This window comes from Xyrauchen texanus, chromosome 4 (genome assembly GCF_025860055.1).
Source record: "Xyrauchen texanus isolate HMW12.3.18 chromosome 4, RBS_HiC_50CHRs, whole genome shotgun sequence".
Classification (NCBI taxonomy): Eukaryota; Metazoa; Chordata; class Actinopteri; order Cypriniformes; family Catostomidae; genus Xyrauchen; species Xyrauchen texanus.
In genome coordinates this window covers 23155805-23176859 of record NC_068279.1, presented here as the reverse complement: position 1 = coordinate 23176859, position 21055 = coordinate 23155805, and the positions used below count along the sequence as shown (strand labels likewise).

Sequence of the window (21055 nt, the reverse complement as noted above, 5' to 3'; positions counted from 1 at the left end):
GTAACATCAGTGCGTGTTTACATAGAAAAACAATTGAAAAACAGCCCCTATCCACCTTTTTCGTACGTTCCGTGATGCTTAGTGAGAAAAATGGCCGTTAATTCCATTGTCAAGTAAACGTTGTTGTTACGATGTACGTCCATTCATTCTTTTGTTGCGGTGTTGAAATTTTGAGGAGAGTGTGTATGATTTTGTATGGACATACATCAATCACTATACCAGTGTGTTACTGAATGATAATAAACTGAATAATCGTCATAAAGACAAAGAAAGCGCAAACAAAACCGACGTGCTGTTTCTCCCAGATGCAGTTGTGATTTAATCTAAGCACAAACGCTACATTTCGAGCAAAATTATCAGTTGTTTTAGTGGAGTGCCTCTGTTAGTTTAGCTTCAGATGTGTGTGTTTGTACTTGAAACCATACATTTCCAAAATCAGACGCACTGAGGAAGAGCTGTGATGTTCTCAATCTTTTGTATGAAATTGCTTTTTCAAGTTTTCTGATTTGACAGTTATTTTCTTTTAGATCCAATCACAAAACATTTTGCACCTCATTTACATCTATATTTAGCACTGACCATTTGTGATCGGATCATCTGAAACACGTCTTATTACCAGCTGTAAACAGGGTCTAAAATTATTGCAACCAGAGCTAGAGAATGCTGTAGAACAACTTCCGGCATGGGGGGGATGCCGGCGCCTCGTGAAAACCCCCCGCAAGATGCTGCTCTGGGCGACTGCCAATGTTGCCCATGACCAAATCTGCCACTGGTTTGACAGGTACCATTGGACTCCAAGGCCGTGCAGAATTATGAATATTTATTTTGGTATTTCAATACAGGCGTCGTGCACATCCCTGTTAATAACGCATGATTTTTGATCGGTTCATAATTAAAAATTACAAATAATTGGCTGTGAAAGACATTGCTACAAACTTTTTTTCTGTCTATTTGAAAACTCCAAACAAATCTTTCAAGTGTCCTGGAGCGTATAAAGGTGAACTTAGTCACGTAATTAGTGTCATGGGGGGCCTCCATGGCATACCAGCCCATGGGCCTCTCAGTTTTAAATCTATCCTTGACTGAGAGGCCCATTATAGAAGATAATGAGTATATAATAATTTAAATAATTGTAAATATTTATATATAAATATTATAATTCAGTTCATTCAAATAATTTACAGTACATAGATATATACACACACAAATGTGTATACAGAGAGAGAGAAATATATATGCACTACTGGTAAAACGTTTTGAAACACTTTATTATAATTTTTCACATTTTAGAATAATAGTAAAGTCATCAAAACTATGGAATAACATAAATGGAACTATGGAAATTATGTTGTGACTAAATAAAATCCAAAATAAATAAAAACATGTTATATTTTAGCATCTTCAAAGTAGTCACCCTTTGCCTATGTAACAATGTTGACAAACAAGCAGAGACGAAGATGAAGTTTAGATGAACCCAAGTGCAGTTTATTCTCAAATGTGAAACCAGTATCCCTAACTATAAAAGTGAATGAAACAAAACAAGAAACCAAGGACCTAACTAAACATGACTACGACTAGAGCAAAACAAAACCATGATGTTACAAGTACACCGAATTGACTAAACTTGAACAAAACAACAAGGTTACATGTACAATACCTGACACAGACAAAGGAAACATGAGGGTTAAAATACACAAGACATGGTAACAAAGGCCAATGAACAAACAGAACTCTAAAACAAGATAACAAGACAATTAACTAAAACCAATGATAAACTAGAACTGAATAAAAGTAATAAAACAATGAACCAATGAAAACCAGACACATGAACAAGAAGGGAAAACAGGATATCACAAGACTAGGTAACAGGAACTTAACAGGAATTTAAAAATAAAAGTACACAAACAACAGACAACAGGGAATATGTCACAGCCTAGAATTTGCAGACATGTACTCTTGACATCTCACTTTGGTTGCATCATGTCAAGTAGCATTAAGTTGCTGTGTCAAGTTATACATAATTTGAAACATTGAAAAACATGTCTCAGGATCCCTGCATTCTGTTGTGCTCGGTTCTTTGGGCGCAAGAGCACGTCATCTCTGCAAGGCTCTATAATGCCTGCTCTCGTTGGTTTGACAAGGCGCATTACCTGTATTGCTGGAGTTGCGCTTAATGCTCCCTACTGCCGCAGATTTGCAAAAACATCAAGATGGTGCATCAAGCTTGCATTGCTCTGATGGCAGAAAGTAGGAAAAATGTTTACTATGGAATTTACAAACAGGCTGTGTGAATGAATATTTGCATTCATTTATTGTTTACATGCTATTTTTCATATAATTAATCTCACTTAATTAATGCATTAAATCGACAGCTCTGGATTTTTGACACCATAGTGACCATATTTAAAAATAAAAGGGACAAAAAAGTTGTATGTTTTCAAAAAATATTTCCTTATTAAAGTAAAAAATACCACTGAAAATTAATTCCAATTATTGGCCTTCGTTTTTCAAACCGTGACACTTTGTTCCTTTTGTAGGTTTGACTGAGCAACCCAGCTGTAAGGCAGACAGTAATTCAGTGAAACAGAGAAGATTGAGCAAGAAAACCAAGGAGGACGAGCAGAAAAGAACAGCGGGGAGCACTACCACTGAACAGTAAGTGTGTATTTGTGGGAAGGAGGTTATTTCTGCATGTTACTTGCAAGCATACCGGTTATTTATATTTACCATGAGATATCTCAAATCAGAGTGGGCATGGAGTCTGTAGATGGAGAAACTGACGTCCACCTGCTTTGCTCATTTCGCTCTGAGGTGGAGCCGCGAGATGAGAGCCCACCCATGGCCAGCCCTTTTACCTTCTCCACTTCTTTTGAGGAGGATGATTTGGACCTAAAGTGATGACAATCACTGTTCTTGAATCACAGTGCATCTCTCACCTTATCACACATCCTCCTGGCTTTTACTTTTTTAATCATCTATTTATCACGCTATGTTGAATTTGTGTGTCTTTCCTCAGTCTGCCTACTCATCTGAAGTTGTAAATGAATCCCAGGGCTTTACACCTGAAGGAGTTTACAGTGTGGTGATGTCTATATTCACTCCTTGAAGATGTATGCATGTATAACTATGTGTGTATGGCCCAGCGTTTACTGTATAAAAGAGAACTTGAAATTCAGGTGGTCTTTTGACAAATGTTGACACCTCCCTGAATAATGTTTAATTTAATTTCTTTAGAATGCTAACAAACAGATCGGACATCAGCTTAGGGAACATTTGTAGCTTTTTAAGGCATACTCCTAACCATATGAAGGAAAAAAAGGATACTTAAAATTTTGGGCTTGAAAGGTTTGAACCGTTCAAAGTCAAGACAAATATTATTTTCACCTCAAGACCTGAATGTAAGATTGACGCACCTGAAAACTATGAAAACATATTTTTGAATTCCTTCTTTTGTGTTTTAAATGTTTTCTATGTTTGTGATTTGTAAATTGTGTGATTATTTCAAAGTTGTACAAAATTATATATGCATCTCAGACCGGGTGCGCACATGAAAATACAAATGTAAACGTGCATATAAATATATACAGTTCTGTGAAAAATGATTTGCTCCATCCTGATTTCTTCTATTTTTGTGTATTTTCCACACTAAATTGTTTTAGATCTCCAAACAAGATGTAACATAAAACAAAGACAACCTGAGAAAACACAAAATACAGTTTTCATAATATATATATATATATATATATATATATATATGTTTTTATTGAAACAAAAATGTTATCCAACACCTATATCACCCATGTGAAAACTAACTTCCCCATTAAACTTAATAGCTGGTTGTGCCACATTTAGCAGCCACAACTGCAACCAATCACTTCCGATAATTGGAGACCAGTCTTTCACAATGCTGTGGTGGAAATTTGCTCCACTCTTCTTTAGTTCAGCCATATTTTGAGCATGAACTACCCATTTAAAGTCCTGCCACAGCACCTCAATCGGGTTCAAGTCAGGTTCACTAGGCCACTCCAAATCTTTAATTATGCTTCTTTTGTGCCATTCAGAGGTGGAGTTTCTCCTATGCTTTAGATCATTGTCTTGCTGCATAATCCAGTTGCGCTTGAGCTTCATCTCACGGACTGCTGACCAGATATTCTCCTTTAGCATTTTCTGGTAGAGAGCAGTACTTCTTGGTTACTGTCGTAACATATGTTCCCTGATGGAGGGAACAAGATGTTCCAATGGGAATTGTCGAGTGGAATTTGCATGGCACTCCCCATCAGGGAAAGGAGGTTATGACAGTTGTGTCGATATAGTGAAACTAGGGGGTCCCTATATGAAACGCCACAACTAGCTGAACTGTGTTACATGGATTGGTGATGCAGGTGAAGGAAAGCCACTGCTTGCCTCGTAGCAAGCGCACCCGGCCCTCACGTATCGTCCCCAGTGCTCCACGAGCGTCGTATTGTCCCCCACATCTTGGGCATATGCCGACTGCTCATAAAAGGGACAGTCCGCACCAGCCATGGCCTCTTCTCTTCTTTTTTTCTCTCCAAAAAGTGGAAATCGTTCAGCTGGGGCCATAAGCGTCCATGTAGGGGGGGAGGGGGTCCTTTCCCAAGGAGAAAGACACCGCGGAGACCACATCCTGCCCGAAGGGGAGGTAATTGTGTCGAAATACATCACATGGACTTACCGACCAGCAGTATTGCATTTGGAGGAAGTCCCGATGGTAGGTCATACCCAGAGGGGACAGAGCTCTACAAACAAGGCAACTGGTGGCAGAGGGAACTCCTGCCCGAGGAAGATGTGGGTTTACCAATGGGGAAACCATACCATGGAAGATTCACACAGGGTTACTCAAGGGCAACCAGCGCATGTGGAGCACCTACCCCAGTAAAGGGCCTACTAGCACATGTACTTGGCCAGCATCAATTTTCTCAGCCGAATTTGTCTGCCACAGGGCTAAGGAGGGAGGACCTCCAGGCTCCATAGTCTTGAAAACTCGGATGGGGGATGGGGGCGCAGGTCTCCCTTCCAGGAGGGGAAAAATGCTGTACGCAAGCGGTACACCTGGCCAGTTGCCCAGCATACTTATATATTCATACCTGACAACACAAGGGACGAAACCGGCTCAACGTGGAGATTTTAGAATCTCGCTGTTGCCAAGCCCGCTGCTCTACAGATGGTCACACTCCTAGTGGAGTGCTCAAAGCCCCAAGGGGGTGGCACGTCCTGGGCCTGGTATGCCAAAATGATGGTGTCAATGACCCAGTGTGTGATCCTCTGTTTGGAGACAGCCTTCCCTTTCCACTGTCCTCCAAAGTAGACAAAAAGCTGCTCAGGTCATCTAAAGCTCTGCATGTGATCCAAGTAGATGCAGAAAGCACACACCGGACACAGCAACGACAAGGCTGGGTCTGGCTCCTCCTGGGGCAGCACTTGCAGGTTCACCACCTGATCCCTAAATGGGGTCGTGGGAACCTTGTGCACATAGCCTGGTCAGGGTCTCAGGATCACATTAGAGTATGCCGGACTGAACTTCAGGCAGGTGTTGGTGACAGAAAACATCTACAGGTCCCAACCCTCCTGATGAATGTAAGCGCAGTCTGGAGGGCAGTCTTCAATGAGAGCGCCTTTAGCTCAACTGACTCTAAGGGCACAAATGGGGCTCTCCGCAGGCGACGCAGGACCATGGAGAGATCCCATGAGGGAATGAGGTGCAGCATGGGAGGATTCAGCCTCATCGTGCCTCAATTAACTTGATGTTCAGGTCATGCTTCCTGAGGGACTTACCATCTACTATAGCAGCCACATACACATTCAAGGGGGAGGGGGACTGCCGCCCCTCCAGCCTCTCCTGCAGGAAGTAAAGCACCAAACTGAATGTGCATCTCTGGTGGTCTTCACGTTGGGAAGAAAACCACTTAGCGAACAAACGCCCCTTCAAGGCATATAGGCGCCTCGTAGAGGGAGCCCTGGCCTGAGTGATCGTGCGTCCCGTCCAAGGGCCAGACATGTAGATTCCAGAGGACTGGTAGGGGATTCCAGATGGTGCCCCGTCCCTGAGAGAAGAGGTTCTCCCTCAGGGGAACTCGCCAGGGAGGGGCTATCACGAGGAGTGTGAGCTCCGAGAACCAAGTCTTGGTGGGCCAGTAGGGAGCCACCAGGATGACCTGCTCCTCATCTTCCCTGACCTTGCACAAGGTCTGTGTAAGTAGGCTCACTGGGGAAACACATATTTGCGCAGCCTTCGGGGTTAGCTGTGTACCAGAGCATCTGTTTCGAGGGGAGCCTCGGTCAGGGCGTATCAGAGCGGGCAATGGGAGGATTCCCAGGAAGCAAACAGGTCTATCTGCGCTTGGCCGAATTAACTCCAAATCAGCTGGACCACCTGGAGGTGGAGTCGTGGCCCTATCCAGGAGGCATCTGGCGTAACAACAACATACTTGGACACTTGCACCAAGGGGACCCCTGCCCACAGAAGTGCAAGGTCCGCACCTTGTCTACCTGGAGAATCGCCATGTACCCCCTGGCCATCCCACCATCAAGGGTAGTGAGAGCAGAGGAGCTCAGAGATCGGGTCCAGGCAGTAAAGGGTGCCTGCCATGATTTTGTGAGTTCCTCGTGCACCTCCGGGAAGAATTGGACCAGGGATTGAAGAGTGTTCCACTACAGTCCGACGCTTGTGGCCGCCAGTTCTGCTTCGGCCTCAGACTGGGCGACCGCACCCGAAGATGGGAGCCCAGTCGAGTCCTCTGCGTCCGACTGTATGAGCCCATTCTCAGATGCTGCGATCGAGAGCCCGTCCTGTTCCTGATGCCTGAATGAGACATTGAACTCGCCCTGGGGTGAGTCGCCTGTCCCACCCCTGAACCGGGCCAAATGAGCGTACTATGGAATGGGAGGTCCGTGGGGGATTACCAGGCAGAATCACTCCCATTGGGGTCCCCAAATCGCCCCCAGTGCTAACCGACATAGCCTCATACCCGTAGGTAGAAGGACCGAGGCGGGGAGCAGCTGGAGTGGCTTTCCCTCTGAAGACGTAAAACCGCAACGTTGCCATGGTCATGTTCTCGCAATGAGAATATTGGCATAGTGTGCTACTGGGTGAGAACCTTTAGCCAAATTAATGCTGCTAAAAAAGTTTTATTTAGGTGTTGATTTGATTGAACAGGGCTTACAGTAGTCAGACCTTGGTGTTTCTAGTACAGCTGAACACCATTATGAATGCAGTTTCATAGATTTGGGGATTTAGTAAGAGGCAAATACTTTTTTCACACAGGCCCAGTTGGAATTGGAATTTTTTTTTGCTTCAATAAATAACATTATCATTTAAAAACTGTATTTTATGTTTTCTCTGATTGCCTTTGCTCTATGGTACAATTTTGTTTTAAACAGAAGAAATCGGGATGGGGCAAATATTTTTTCACAGTTCTGAATGTAAAATATACCTTTCTAGATATTGTATTATGGACAAATAAAATTATCTTCTTGTGCATATCAATGTTATGGTCTAACCTGCCTCCACCCTCACCATGCTTTTAAACCCTGACATGCAATCAATCCCTTGGCAGAAAGGGCAGAATTCTCCCACAAGTGCCATTTTGTATTGCACCCTTCAACAACTAGCCCTATTTCTGACTGACCACGGTCTCCATATTTCATGAGGCAGAAGCAAACACTATCTGTTCTATCTATAGTGGTTTACCGCAGCTCACAGTATGAGACATGATCCATGAACACCCACAGTCAAACATGTTTTCAAAGTGCTGTTGCTTCTTGAAAAGGGCTCTGGATCACCTGCATGCCTCCCTTCAATCCCACTACAAGGTGAAGGGATTTGATGGATTAGTAGTTTAGAATTTAGAATCATGAATTTGATACGTTTGTTAAAAACTGAAAGAACCCTCCAGGAATTAAAGTCAGGGTCACTTAGATTAAATCTCAGATTCTGGGTAAATATGAGAATGATAAACTTTATTCTAATGTTTACAGTTTAAACTCAGAGATGTTTAATGAATGTCAGCAAAGGTGTGACACCAGAACATACACAAGAGCCTCAGGAACAGTACAAGGAAAGGAGAATGAGAAAGTATTAGATACAGATAAACTGCTTAGCTGAATGCATGCCCCCCACTCTCACCTTCTTAAAACATTTGTCTTTATGTGAACCATGCAACACTAGTAGCAACCTGGAGTAAAAAGGGAAAACATGGGAATATTTTTGTAAATTAAAAGTTTTAAATATTATTTATTTGCTATTTGTTGTTCTTAAGACAAAGATGGGTGAGCCAGAAACTGACTGAATTTTTCTTCCTGTTTTGTTTTGTTTTTCCCCTTTGCAACATGTCTATTGTCTTGCCCCTCCCTCTGTTCACTCTTCTAACTGTTTTCTCAGTGGTTTTGTATCTATATTTGTATTAATTGTTTAGACTGTTGCAGAAACTCTGTGATATTGAAATTAAACAAAAATGAATTAAAAAAAAACACCAAGTGTCTTAAAATATTGTATTGCCATTGTTTTTAATGCCAAGTATGACTTGTTAATGTTTGTGTTTCAGATGTGGCCTCAAAATTATTAGTATTCTTATTATTATTATCATTATTATTATTATTATTATAGCATTTATTTGAAAAAGTGCTATAGACCACTGATGTAGTTAATATTGTTCATTGATATGAAATAAATATTTATGAAATTTAACCATGTAGTTTGTGTTTTAACAGGTATTTTAGAGCTAATTGTTTCAACCTAATCAGTAGATGGCAGACATGTTTAACATTAGGTTTAGAAAATCCTCACCATTAGTTGAAACCCACGCAGACTGCAGGGTGAGCACCCCCTGCTGGACTCACTAAAACTTTTTCAGAATGTGTCCCATCCAGTTACTGACCAGGCTCAACCCTAGTCTTGAGCTACAGGGTAAAATGGCTGCTGAAGTTAAAAAGCTACTAACTAAGGACTACCACATGCATGTGACTGTACATGCCTAAACGTTGTGGTCCTTATCTAGCAACTTGTTAGCAACATACATTTTTAAAAACAGGGCATCTTCGTTTGTTTGGTGTATGACTGTGTATGATTTATGTTGTAGAACAAATGTAATGTTTACCACAGACCATATTTTACTCATAAATCCAAAACTGTCATTATAAAGTAGAAACTCATTGGAAAAACAGTGAGGGAAAACATGGCTTGAAATGCTAATTCTCTAATTGGTTTTTTGACTACAACCTGCACAGCTCTATCAGCTAGCAGTATGTGAAGATAGTAGGCAAACCAGTTAGCTTGTGAGCTACTTAAAAGTGGGTGAGTAGTTGATGTTCCTTTTCATCTTGCGGAGATGCACACAGATATAATTGGGCTGTGTCTGAATACAGGATGTGTCCGAATACAGGATGTGTCCTATAACCAACTGAGTGCCAATGTCTCCCGAGAGTCTCATTTGCTGTTTCTAAGGTTAGGGTTAAGGCCAAAGAATACTTCGGTAGTTGGCATTGTCACAGTAGGCTAGATGCAAAATTCTTAATCAGCAAAGTCTACACAGACCCGTCCACATGTGACCCAGATTTTCCAGTCTGCACAGTTTAAACTCAGAGATGTTTACAGTTTAAACTCAATCAGATCAAACATGTTCGTATTTGCTCGGGGTCAAAAGAGTATACTTTGAAAGGCAATGCGGTTGGCCGGGTGTGATCCAATTCGGAATGCACAAACATGAAGTATACCCAGGTCTTTAGATTTAGTGTTTGGATTAGGTCTAGGGTCAGGAGTAGGGTTTCTGTGGGATTCCAGATTAGCATAAACACAGTGTGTGAACATCAGATGTGACTCTCGAAAGACTTCTGGCCTCCGGATGGTTACCTTCTAGACATGACCCTGTACACTTACTTCCCTACATTATAGTATGCCAAAAACAGTATGCCAGTACAATCGTATATCTGTATTCAATTCAACATTCCAACTTCCTAATAGAAAAATTGTAATGGAAAGCCACTTGAAGTCAGACTTCCAATTTGGAAACTTGTGAAGAAATGTTCAATTCAATTTCACCAAGATGCGGGTGCATGACGTCACACACACACGTCGGCTTTCAGGGAGATGCACAAATTTAGAGAGTAAGAGTAAGTGAAAAATACCCGGATGACATACTGTTTTTGATGAGATTCTGAATTGTGGATTAACTGGACTCTTTACTATCCCATAATCCCATGGGAATTTAGTAGATGTCATGCTCAAACGCTGTACTTAAAAAAAAGGCCACGAGTCGAGGAGCTCAAGCTTGATATATATATATATATATATATATATATATATATATATATAAAATGTTGTTATATATATTTTTTCAGTGTTGTTCAGCTCTCACTCTGACTCACAGATACTCGCGAACATATGAGTTAGGGGCAGTTCACTCAGAACGTATTTTTGTCTGTGTCTGCTCTGTTTTTCCATTGTTTTCCTGTGTAAACGCGCTAGATTAAAGTCCATACATGCTGCACCGCGTCTCGCTGTTTCTTCAGTGTCTCACAGAGGACTGAAACATTTTTAGACACTGTGTCAAATAACAGCTTCAGGTTTCAAAAACGCATGACTAAACACCTGCGTTCTGTTTCAGTCGTTGCACTGTGTCTAGATTTTTTAGGCAGGTGCCACACATATTTAACGTTCTGAACAAGCTCAGATTGCAAAGAGGTGACTGTTACAATTGTCAACATTATTTCAGATTGTTCTGCAACAAGCAAAGTTTCAGCGCTTGATAAGCGGCAATGGTTTTCTCTCTTCTGCTCTAGTGTGCTGAGGGGCTGCCATGACTTGTATGTTCCCTGTCCTTTAAGAACAACTTTAGGTGTGACCAGCTGTGAATATGTGTGCAACAGGACAATGAAACTGACCAGAATTTATAGCCTCTGCTGGTGACATCAGTGGATGCACCTGTAGCAGGGCTATAAATAGATGCGTCACAGGTGCGTCATCAGATCATTTGTCTTCAGATCATTCTGTGTGTGTTGTGCTTCTTGACTGTCAGAACTTTCTACTTTCCTCTGTTAGGAGTTAGAATTGTTAGGCAGTGCGCAGAAACCTTTCTCTTACTCTGAATGGGAGGGTCATCAGCTTGATTGGTACATCAACTGCCTCGAGTTGATGGCTGTATTTCTGGAATACTTCCTCCAGCATTTGAGAGGCTGCAATGTCCTTGTCCGGGTGGACAACACAGCAGCAGTCTCTTACATAAATCATCAAGGAGGTCTACGCTTACGCCAGCTGAACACTCTGGCACGTCAGATTCTCCTTTGGGCCCAGGGCAAGCTACTGTCAGTCAGGGAAGTTGATATCCCTGGATGCCTGAATGTGGGAGCAGATTTGCTGTCCAGACAGAAAATACCAACGGGGGAGTGGAAACTCCACCCCGAGGTAGTGGAACAAATCTGGGTGAGATTTTACAGGGCAGAAGTGGACCTCTTCGCCTCTCAACAGACAGCGCAATGTCCCCTCTACTCTCTCTGAGTCACCCAGCCACCCTAGGTCTGGACGCGATGGTGCATACATGGCCCAGAATGCGCCTGTATGCATTTCCCCCAGATCTCTGCTCCCGGGAGTCTTGGCCAGAGTTCACCAGCAAGGGTCTTGCCTCTTACAGATAGTGCCGCGCTGGCCGAACAGGGTATGGTTCTCGGAGATAATGTCTCTCCTCGACAGCTCGCCTTGGGCGATTCCGGACAGGAGGGACCTTCTGTCTCAGGCAACAGGGGACAATATTTCATCCCCGGCCCGAGCTGTGGAACCTTCATGTTTGGGCCCTGAAGGGTACCAACTGAGGGACATTGGGCTTTCACATGAAGTTAGCGAGACCATTCTAAGGTCTAGGGCTCCCTCTACTAGAAGAGGTTACGCCAATAAATGGGGTGTCTTTGAAAGATGGTGCAGTGCAAATAATGCAGATCCAGTTAACTTCCAGATTGCTTCAGTTCCGGACTTTCTGCAGGAAAAATTCTCAGCAAATTGCTTATGGCAATTACCTCTCTAAAAAGAAACTGGGGATCTACAGGCTCTGTCTGTCTTGCCAGAATGCTTAGATTTTGCCCAAGGAATGGCTAAAGCAATTTTGCACCCTCATCCTGACTACCTGCCTAAGGTTCCTTTCTCGACTGTACTTCAGGTCATTCTTGAAGCCTTCTGCTCCCCGCCGTTTACAGCGCCGGAGCAAGAAAGACTTCAAGGACTTTGTCCAGTCCATGCCCTTCAGACTTATGTCCACCGCACTAGCCAGTGGCGTAAGTCAGGGTAACTATTAATTTGCCATGGGGGCCGCAACAGGGGGGGCGACCCCCAACAAGCAGATTATGGGTGAGGGATGCTATTGCCCTGGCCTACGAGGTGCACGGTCAAGCTTTGCCATTAGGTATCAGGGCTCACTCTACCAGAGGGGTTGCCTCCTCTAAAGCCTTGGCTAGAGGTGTCCCTCTGGAGCATGTTTGTGATGTGGCAGGCTGGTCCTCTCCACACACATTCATAAGATTTTATAGTTTGGATGTTCATGCCACTCCGGGCTCTTATGTCCTTGAGTCAACATCACAAGCTCATGTCTGAGACCTCTCACGCTCTTGTTAGCACAACTACACAACCATAAGCGGTCCAGACATCCACAGTGCGGCGGCGGTATTCTCATTCCCAAAGTGCTAAATCAGCGCAGCATCAAAGTGTAGCTTTTTGACAGGGAACATCTCGGGTTACTTAACTGTAACCCCTGTTCCCTGATAAAAGCGGAACGAGATGCTGTGCTTCATTGCAGCACTGGGATGCCCCAGGACTGCTCTTCAGACAAAATACCTGACGATGCACCTGTGACGCATCTATTTATAGCCCTGCTACAGGTGCATCCAATGATGTCACCAGCAGAGGCTATAAATTCTGGTTAATTTAATTGACGTGTTGCACACATATTCACAGCTGGTCACACCTAAAGTTGTTCCCAAAGCTCTAAATCAGCGCAGCATCTCGTTCCGCTTTTATCAGGGAACAGGGGTTACAGTTAAGTAACCCGAGACATTTATTGTTACAGTTACGAGTTGCCTACAATGCTTACATAAAATACACCCTCAGCATCAGAATATAAACTCCTGGTGAAAGTAAATAAGACAGGAATATATTACTATTGTATACAACATAGCCTCAATGTTATAATAATACTGTATCATATTATAATGGCAAACTGGACAACAATAAATAATTGTTGGGTTATAATATTAATAAATAACAACTGAATTCCAAAATGTTACTGGGTGAAGTACTAGGTTTTGCACCCCAAAAAGAAAAAAAAAATGTTTTGAAAAAATATATGTAGGTAATTATGATTTTTTTTTTTATCACACTATTGCGGAAAAACTGGAAAACATGCATTAATTATCTTTTACAAGATTGTTATTTCATTAAACTTTTTGAATGTACTTGGCTACAATGGTTGATAAAATGTATTTTAAATCATAATTTTAAATTCATCCTATGTCATTGCTTAAGCAAACATTTTCGAAATAGGACCCCGGCTTAGTCAGATGCTTGGGGCCTCAGAAATCGTAAACCCACCCCTGATTGCACATAGTAATAATTGGCAAGCAAGGGCATATTTCTGACACGTACCAGTCTTTAGATTTACTTGCAACTCAAACCAACACACTTCCATTCATACTGCTTACTGAAGTCATTTCTGCTGCACATATTTTTATGGAAAATGCAATTATCAAAAAAACAAAAACCTTCCAATGCAGAAACAATGAAGATTGAGATTACACGTCTGGGGTATAGTATCAGATTTAGAGGTCTGATTTATGAAGTAATAACATTCCTCTCTCTTTTGCGTTCTCTCTGTCACACTTTTTTTTAACATTGGGCCTCTTGTCTTTTCCTGCCATTCTTTTTGCTTTCCTTTTTGCACAGGAAAGTAATAATGGTGTCTACTCTCTCTTTCTCACTTGTTTTGTATACCGCACAAACACACACACACAACATTTCTTATAAATAAACCTATTGTTTCCTACACATGTCTTTAATGACTTAAACATTAAAACACACAAGATACAATATTATAAAAGGTGAATAAGTTATATATTTTTTAAAAACTGAAAATGTAACATACATTTAAAGAGTGCAGTGTGATGAATTACCAAAACCTTGACCTAATAGAAATGTATTCAAGCATTCTGTTGTGCAAGTAGTGTTCTTGAGGACAGGGCAATAGCCCTCGGCTGTGAATTGGAGGCTGTGTTCAAAATGCCATGAACCCAAAGCCTGGCAGACAAAGAGGAAAGGCAGTGTTTGTGCAGCAGCATTTGTTTAACGCTATGATAATTTTGAAAGGCCTGGACTTTTCAGGGCTCACATGATGTAACAACAGAGGAATCTTTACTAGTTTGGAAAGCTTTTGCTGAGCAGTCATGTAGACTATGAATTGACATCAGCAGTTATTTCTTTTGTAAACATTTTAGTAGGAAAGTGAAAAGATGCTGGTCACTGCATTGCAATGTAAATAATGGCTGTTCTATAGACTAATGGTATGAATTCTGCAGGACTTTATGTCCATTCATGGAGAATGAGGTTTATTGTAGCAAATATATAAATATGATGATTAAATGCAAACCTCATCTTAAAAACATAATAAGATGCCATTAAATACCCTTCATCTGTATGATAACGTATTGTATTTACAAACTGCATTTTTGTACCAACAAAATACCAGTACAAACTGTTTTTAAAGCTGAAGTATGTAATTTCTGTCACAAGCAGCACCAAATGGAATTGCAAAAATAAACTTTGTTTTCAAAATAACTTTCTGAATACGCCCCCCATCTCCTGTTCATCAAACAAACACCCCTAACTCACATCATTGGTTGAGTAACGTTGTAGGGGCGGGTCTAAGTGCATTGCTCAAACAAACAGATACATTTTCAAAGTGCCACAGAAAGACATTGCTTACAGTTTTTGAGAAAATTAACCTATGAATGGCTTATTTATAGTTGTCTGCATATTAAGCTGGGTTAGGAGAATGTATTTCCACACTGAAAAAGTTACATACTTCAGATTTAAGAGCAGAGCTACACATTGTCAGTCATAAAGCATGAGTCTGATCTCAAAATGAAAAGTAAATTCATACAATTGAATCAAAAGGTCATCAAAGCACCGTCCTGCATCACAATTATAACTTCTGAAAAGTCTTGACCGGTCACATAACTCCATATTGTTCAGCGATATGCAAATGAGGCTACATCCACAAGAATCTGTATTGCCATGGAAACACAAGGCACCTGAGCGATGACGTAGGCAAATGAACGTGTTGGTGCTTTAAATGATAACAGGTATGCCACACTGTGAAGAACTCGACCCAGGAAGAACACCAGAAAGTGAATCTGTGCTACTGAATATGAGGGGCCAGTCATGGAATATACGGCCCCTAGGAAAAAAAAGGGGAAAATGTTCTCCATGTCATTGTGATGTGCTCTGAAAAAAATAATCACACACAAACAGTGCAAAGTTAATGCAGTCAAACACATAAAATCATGTTTATCATCTATATTAATGTTGCATTCAGTAATTTTGGTAATGTTGTGCTGGTTGATGTACTGTAGAAGTCAGAATTAATACTGACACTTGGTGGTGTGGATGCAGTACTGCAGCAAACAAAAGCAATAGGTTTTGGCCAAGATACCATTGTGGAAATGTGGTATTTGCAGTCAGCAATGATTAATTTATTCTGTGGTTACGGAGATAAAATGAGAAATATTTGGCTGGGCATGTGATCTCAACATGTCGGCCCTCATAAGACGACCAGCTCCATGTAAAATAAAACAGCTTTTATTACACCACTGATATAACTGGAGTCTTCACTTCATGTGTACATACTTTTCAAGTACTATTCACTTATTTTAGGGCTAAAACTTATTCAAATGCACTCTAAAAATGTTTAGCCTATTTGTAAGATTTACACATTTAAATTTCATAACACAATTCCATCAAATTGAATCTTCAACTAAATTAAATTAATAAAAGTTTAAAATCTCAAAAATAGGTTTTGAGCTAAAAAAAAAATCACTTTTAAAAAGGAATGCAGATGCAGGTGTTCATTTTAAAAAATTATCACATAAAAACTGCATTTCTTAGAGAAAGGAGAAAAATCATACTCATTACCTGCTGCCAGGTTTTGAACAGAGGAATGTATCACAAACAAACTGTATCTTTTCTGCTATTATTTTAAGAGAATTTGGGAAGATGAAGTCATAAAACTATGAATTATGGCCGCACTGCAAGGCCATGCTTGTTTAAGTATGTCTCATGATGAGTGTTTTCCCTTAACACAAAATTGTTACGTTTAAACCACGTTCCTCACCATTACCACCTTCTCCTGTGTCAGCGTCTGCTTACGTCATTTTAAAGGTGCCCTCAGTCATTTTTTTTCCTGATTTAAAAAGTTGTACTTTTAAAGATATTAGTTGTAATTTTGGAACATATGTACAAACTCGTGAGCGTAACATTATAAAAGCTGTTTTAATCTACATGGGGAGGGTCCGCTCATGGAGGCTGCCATGTTAGAACCAGCAGAATACTACTCGCCTAAGATCAGCAACCGCCCTGCTATTGTACACTTTCACTCATAAATTAAATGAATCAAGGCTGATCGTGCAAATAGTGAATTTCTACATTGCATCAGTAATTGAAATCTACTGTGTTTGAATTATGCCATTTCTACACGCCTAGGTGTCAGTGTAAGCTCATGATGACATTAAAAAAATTACTGAGCGCACCTTTAACAGTATTATTCACTCAAATATAATAATGTTTTTCCAAACCTGTATGACTTTCTTTCTTCAGTGGAGCACAGAAAACATGTTAGACAGTATGTTAGTCTAAGTTACTATTCACTTTCATTGCATCTTTTTTACATACAATGAAAATGAATGGTGACTGAGAATGACATTCTGCCTAACAGGTCCTTTTGTGTTCTGCAGAAGAAAGTCATAAATATTTGGGACAATATGAGAATACATTTTTATTTTTGCGTGAACTATGCCTATAATATAATTATCTGAAAAGAAAAGAAAAAAAAAGATCTGATTTTACAGCCTTTTCAGGCATTTTGAATGTCCCAGAACAACAGAAATACACATGGAAATGTACTTTTCAGAAGACCTAGGGAGTTGCAGAATGTACACACAACATCTGGCTTTGATCAGGACTTGAGCTATAAACTGTCTGGCTCAGTCTTATGGCAGCATGCCTGGACAGTGAAAGTTGCCAACATTTCACAATCTTAAACTGTGAACTGTGTTTCACACTGAATCGCTCACACAAAAAACATGCACAACGCGTCACAGAAGTGGCAGTTCTTTGAATAGATCATAGAAATAAAAAGTAGTAGGTAACCTACTTCCTGTTCCCCCTTTAAAAATATCAGAATAGGTCATAATGTTGACATTCATAGTACATGAACAGATTGCGGTCATCTCACACTTCCCGTTACTATCTTAGCACAGCAGTGACGTATAGCAGCTTGGTCATCGTGCTTGGAAATCCTGCATTACACAACTTCTTCTCATCTCTTTAAAACAAAGGACTTTCCATACAAGCCATAATAAACCATTTCCTGCTGCCATCCCTTCATTAGAGCAAATAAACGTAACCCTCTCACTTCTGTCATTTAGCATTTCCTTTACTTTAGATCCTGCTCTAAAATCTGATAGGATGATGAGTCTCTTTTGAATATGCACACCTGTGGCCACAATTATTTTTAATTATATATAAAATGGAAAGTTAATTGTCAAGCTTGAACAGACAATAGTTATGTTCGAACAGTGAAGAGTTAGGTAATATTACAAGGAGGCGGAATGTTTTTAATGAGATTTATAATAGGATTAATAAAAAATTGTTAATTCATCTTTTATCACATTGTTGTTTCAGCAGGTTTGTTAAAGCCTCTCATGGTAAATTGGTTTAATCCTTTTTTTTTCTTCTTCAATATATATGACTTTACACATATGCCATTTTGTTCATAAAAGCCATTTTTGTCCGTGTTGAAACATGAACATGAATATAAAGTTGATAATCCAAACAGGAACATACACCCTCCAAACCCTTTGTTCTATTTTCACAACCTCTTCCTATTTCTTCACACTTCCAATTGTAAGTTTGATGTGGGGCATGTAATGAAACACTCTTATAAATGCATTGTAGTTAAAGGCCAAATAATGGTCTTGTCAGGACTTGCTCCTGGTAAGCTAGACTATCACATCTGCTAACACCAGATCCCCCTCACAGGTCCACATGATTTAAATCAGTAAATGCCTACTCCATTTACAGAAAATAAGACTTTCCACTGGTTATGGACATAAAGTGATTTCTGGACAGACTGCTGAAATAAAATCTTTATCACAATTTGAGTCTGCAAGGCTGAATTAGTCTGTAAGGGACTAGGCGGGCCAGAAGAGTTTCCTGAAGATTAGTTACTGTTGATGCTGCTGAACAAAAACAATAATGTAAAAACCTGCAGCTCAAAGCAATGAATGCTTCCAAACAAGAGGTCAAGTCTAAAAAGATGGTTAGAATATATAGTCTCATTCTTTATTTCATACTCTCACACACACTGAAAAGAGACTATTTGTGGAAACACTGAAGTCTATCAAACAGGCATGCTGACTGAGCACAAGGTCAAAAGGGTAGACTTCATAACCTCTAACATAAAAAATAGAAATGGGCAAAAAAATAAATAAATACAAATGGGCAAAAATAAATAAACAAATAAAAAGAAAAAAAGGCGCTGGGCTGTTTGACAACTTGCTAGACTGACCATCTTCACTAGTGTTTTGTCATTTCCATGCATCTTGTTTGCTATTGAGTTTTACCACACTAAAAGCTGTCTGCCAATTTGAACAATCTGCAAACAAAATTATTTAATCAAAGCAATCCATCATAGATTAAACATGTTGCCTCCAGCTGGACCTGTGAACATTGTCACACAGAGACAAACTCGTTATCTGAAGAGTTCTAGATTAAGAGTGAAATTAATATAAAAGTCCTGTAACTAAAGGAAGACCAAATCTGCCAGGGTTCCTGCATATTTTTCTCATCAGTGGGGCCAGGGGGAGCATGACTGAAGCAAAACAGACTGAAACAAGCACACAATGTTTTTCCAGACAAGAAACACATTTTTGACCAAATATGCTAGTCTGGAAATTGAACCAATGTGAGCAGAATTAAAGACAACTGCAATTTTTAAGATAAATGGAAAACACAATACAGTATGTACACTAGCAAAAAGCCAATAATGCAATTATTGTGCTATTATGTTGTGGAGCTTTTTGTAATTACTCATTATTGTTGCTATTAGACTACTAATGCTTAATTAATAGTCGCCTAGCATGCAACATGTGTAGCAACATGTAAAAAGGAAAATGGAAATCCATATTTATTGTCTAATTAAGCATCCAAACTAGACCAATCCACACAATGAATAATACACCTAATTAGCCTACATATGTGAATACGTAGCATAGTGTTGTGTTCATGTTATTACCTCCTACAGCGCTCCACGTAAGGATCGATGCGGCAATACTGCACACCTCCGTGTCTAACGGCATCCTCGGGATTCGCGAACGCCTGTCCAAATACATAACGTTATATTTCTGTTTAACAGCACTTACACCTGAATATCCAATCATTTTAATTATAACACACCTTTAGTCAACTTCATTTTTGCATAAAGTAATCTAAAGTTGCAGCACTGGAATGACCATAAAGGCGCCGTTCACAGCGAACATGTTCTCCAGTTGGTTTCACATGTAAACATGCGCTAGACCGGCTGTCTTTGACCGTTGCGCCGCGTCTTTTGCGCAGCGTTTTTAGACGTCGTTTCAAGTTGCAACCAACTGTTCAAACGTATTTTAAGACACTTGTTTTAACCCAACTACGCGTTTGGTGTGAACGGCCCCGAAGTATATACTAATGTGATTTCAATTATAAAAAGAAGTAACACTTTAGAAGAAGAAAAAACTTAAATCTGCCATTATAATAATCGGATATTTGTAATGGGAGTGCGCGTCGACTCGCTAGCATTAGGTGGGATCTAACTTTCAAAGTCCATGCAATAATAGCCTGATAACCCCATAAAAAGTGCCATAACTTACTTTTTTCCGAAGTCTCACTTGCCCCGTGATGATGGCAATGATGTACATCTTTAAAATTAACAGCGTGCTGTAGAAGATGAAGCACGTCGATACATCGTTTTCAAGCATCTTGTCAAACTATAGCGCAGATTGTGTATATGCAGTATGATGGAGACGTGTAAATGTTCAGTTTTATATGCGAACCCTAGACGTCTTGGTCCATCCTCTTTTCCAATTAGTACCTGGCAAGAAACTTTCACAAATGTCCAGACATTCACTGAGGTTTCCCTCCCCAAATGATGACGAAACGTCTCTCATACGGTTACACACAATGGATAACTCTTTTTCAACTCAAAATCACAGCACATTAACAACTCCAGAACTTTCGCCAAATTTCATTTGGAATACATAAGTATTAATACAAATAATAATAATAAAAAAAAGTATAAAGGTGTAAAAATAAATAGGACAATTAAGAAAAACTACAAAAAAAATTATTTCTCAAGCTTAGAAAAATTCCAAGCCTTCCCACACATGCTTGAAATTTGAAGAATGTGATGTTCTGTTTGAGGCGGGACAGGTAGCACAGACTGGATAAAATAATATAGATAGTAAAATAAATTGTATTTGTAAAAATTACATTAAACAGGTAATTTAATTGCAGCACTGGAATTAGAAAATATAATAATTTTTTTTATAATAATAAAAAAAAGTTTAATCAGTGGGGATGGGTAGCTCAGTGAATATTGACACTGACTGGATTCGCGAGTTCGAATACAGGGTGTGCTGAGTGACTCCAGCCAGGTCACCTAAGCAACCAAACTGGCCTGGTCGTTAGGGAGGGTATAGAATCACTTGGGGTAACCTCCTCGTGGTCACGATTAGTGGTTCTCGCTCTCAGTGGGGC

General features: G+C 40.2%; 2 protein-coding genes across 6 annotated transcripts in view; one reads left to right on the top strand and one right to left on the bottom strand.

Moving 5' to 3' along the window:
* Nucleotides 1-10237, top strand: part of LOC127636741 (GTPase-activating Rap/Ran-GAP domain-like protein 3) — a 140670-nt gene extending 130433 nt beyond the window's left edge. For all 5 annotated transcript variants that reach the window (XM_052117475.1, XM_052117448.1, XM_052117441.1 and 2 more), the window contains 2 exons: nt 2538-2655; nt 2748-10237. In XM_052117475.1, coding sequence (XP_051973435.1) covers nt 2538-2655; nt 2748-2898 — 269 coding nt within the window. In that variant the 3' untranslated portion in view covers nt 2899-10237. The remainder of the gene's footprint in view (nt 1-2537; nt 2656-2747) is intronic.
* Nucleotides 10238-13646: 3409 nt separating this feature from the next.
* Nucleotides 13647-20406, bottom strand: LOC127636767 (prostaglandin E synthase-like). The gene is made up of 3 exons (XM_052117488.1): nt 20170-20406; nt 19560-19642; nt 13647-15493 (listed from the first exon to the last, which is right to left on the bottom strand). Exons 1-3 carry the CDS (start codon nt 20275-20277, stop codon nt 15238-15240), a joined length of 447 nt encoding a protein of 148 aa, XP_051973448.1. The 5' UTR covers nt 20278-20406; the 3' UTR covers nt 13647-15237.
* Between the last annotated feature and the right edge of the window lie 649 nt (nt 20407-21055).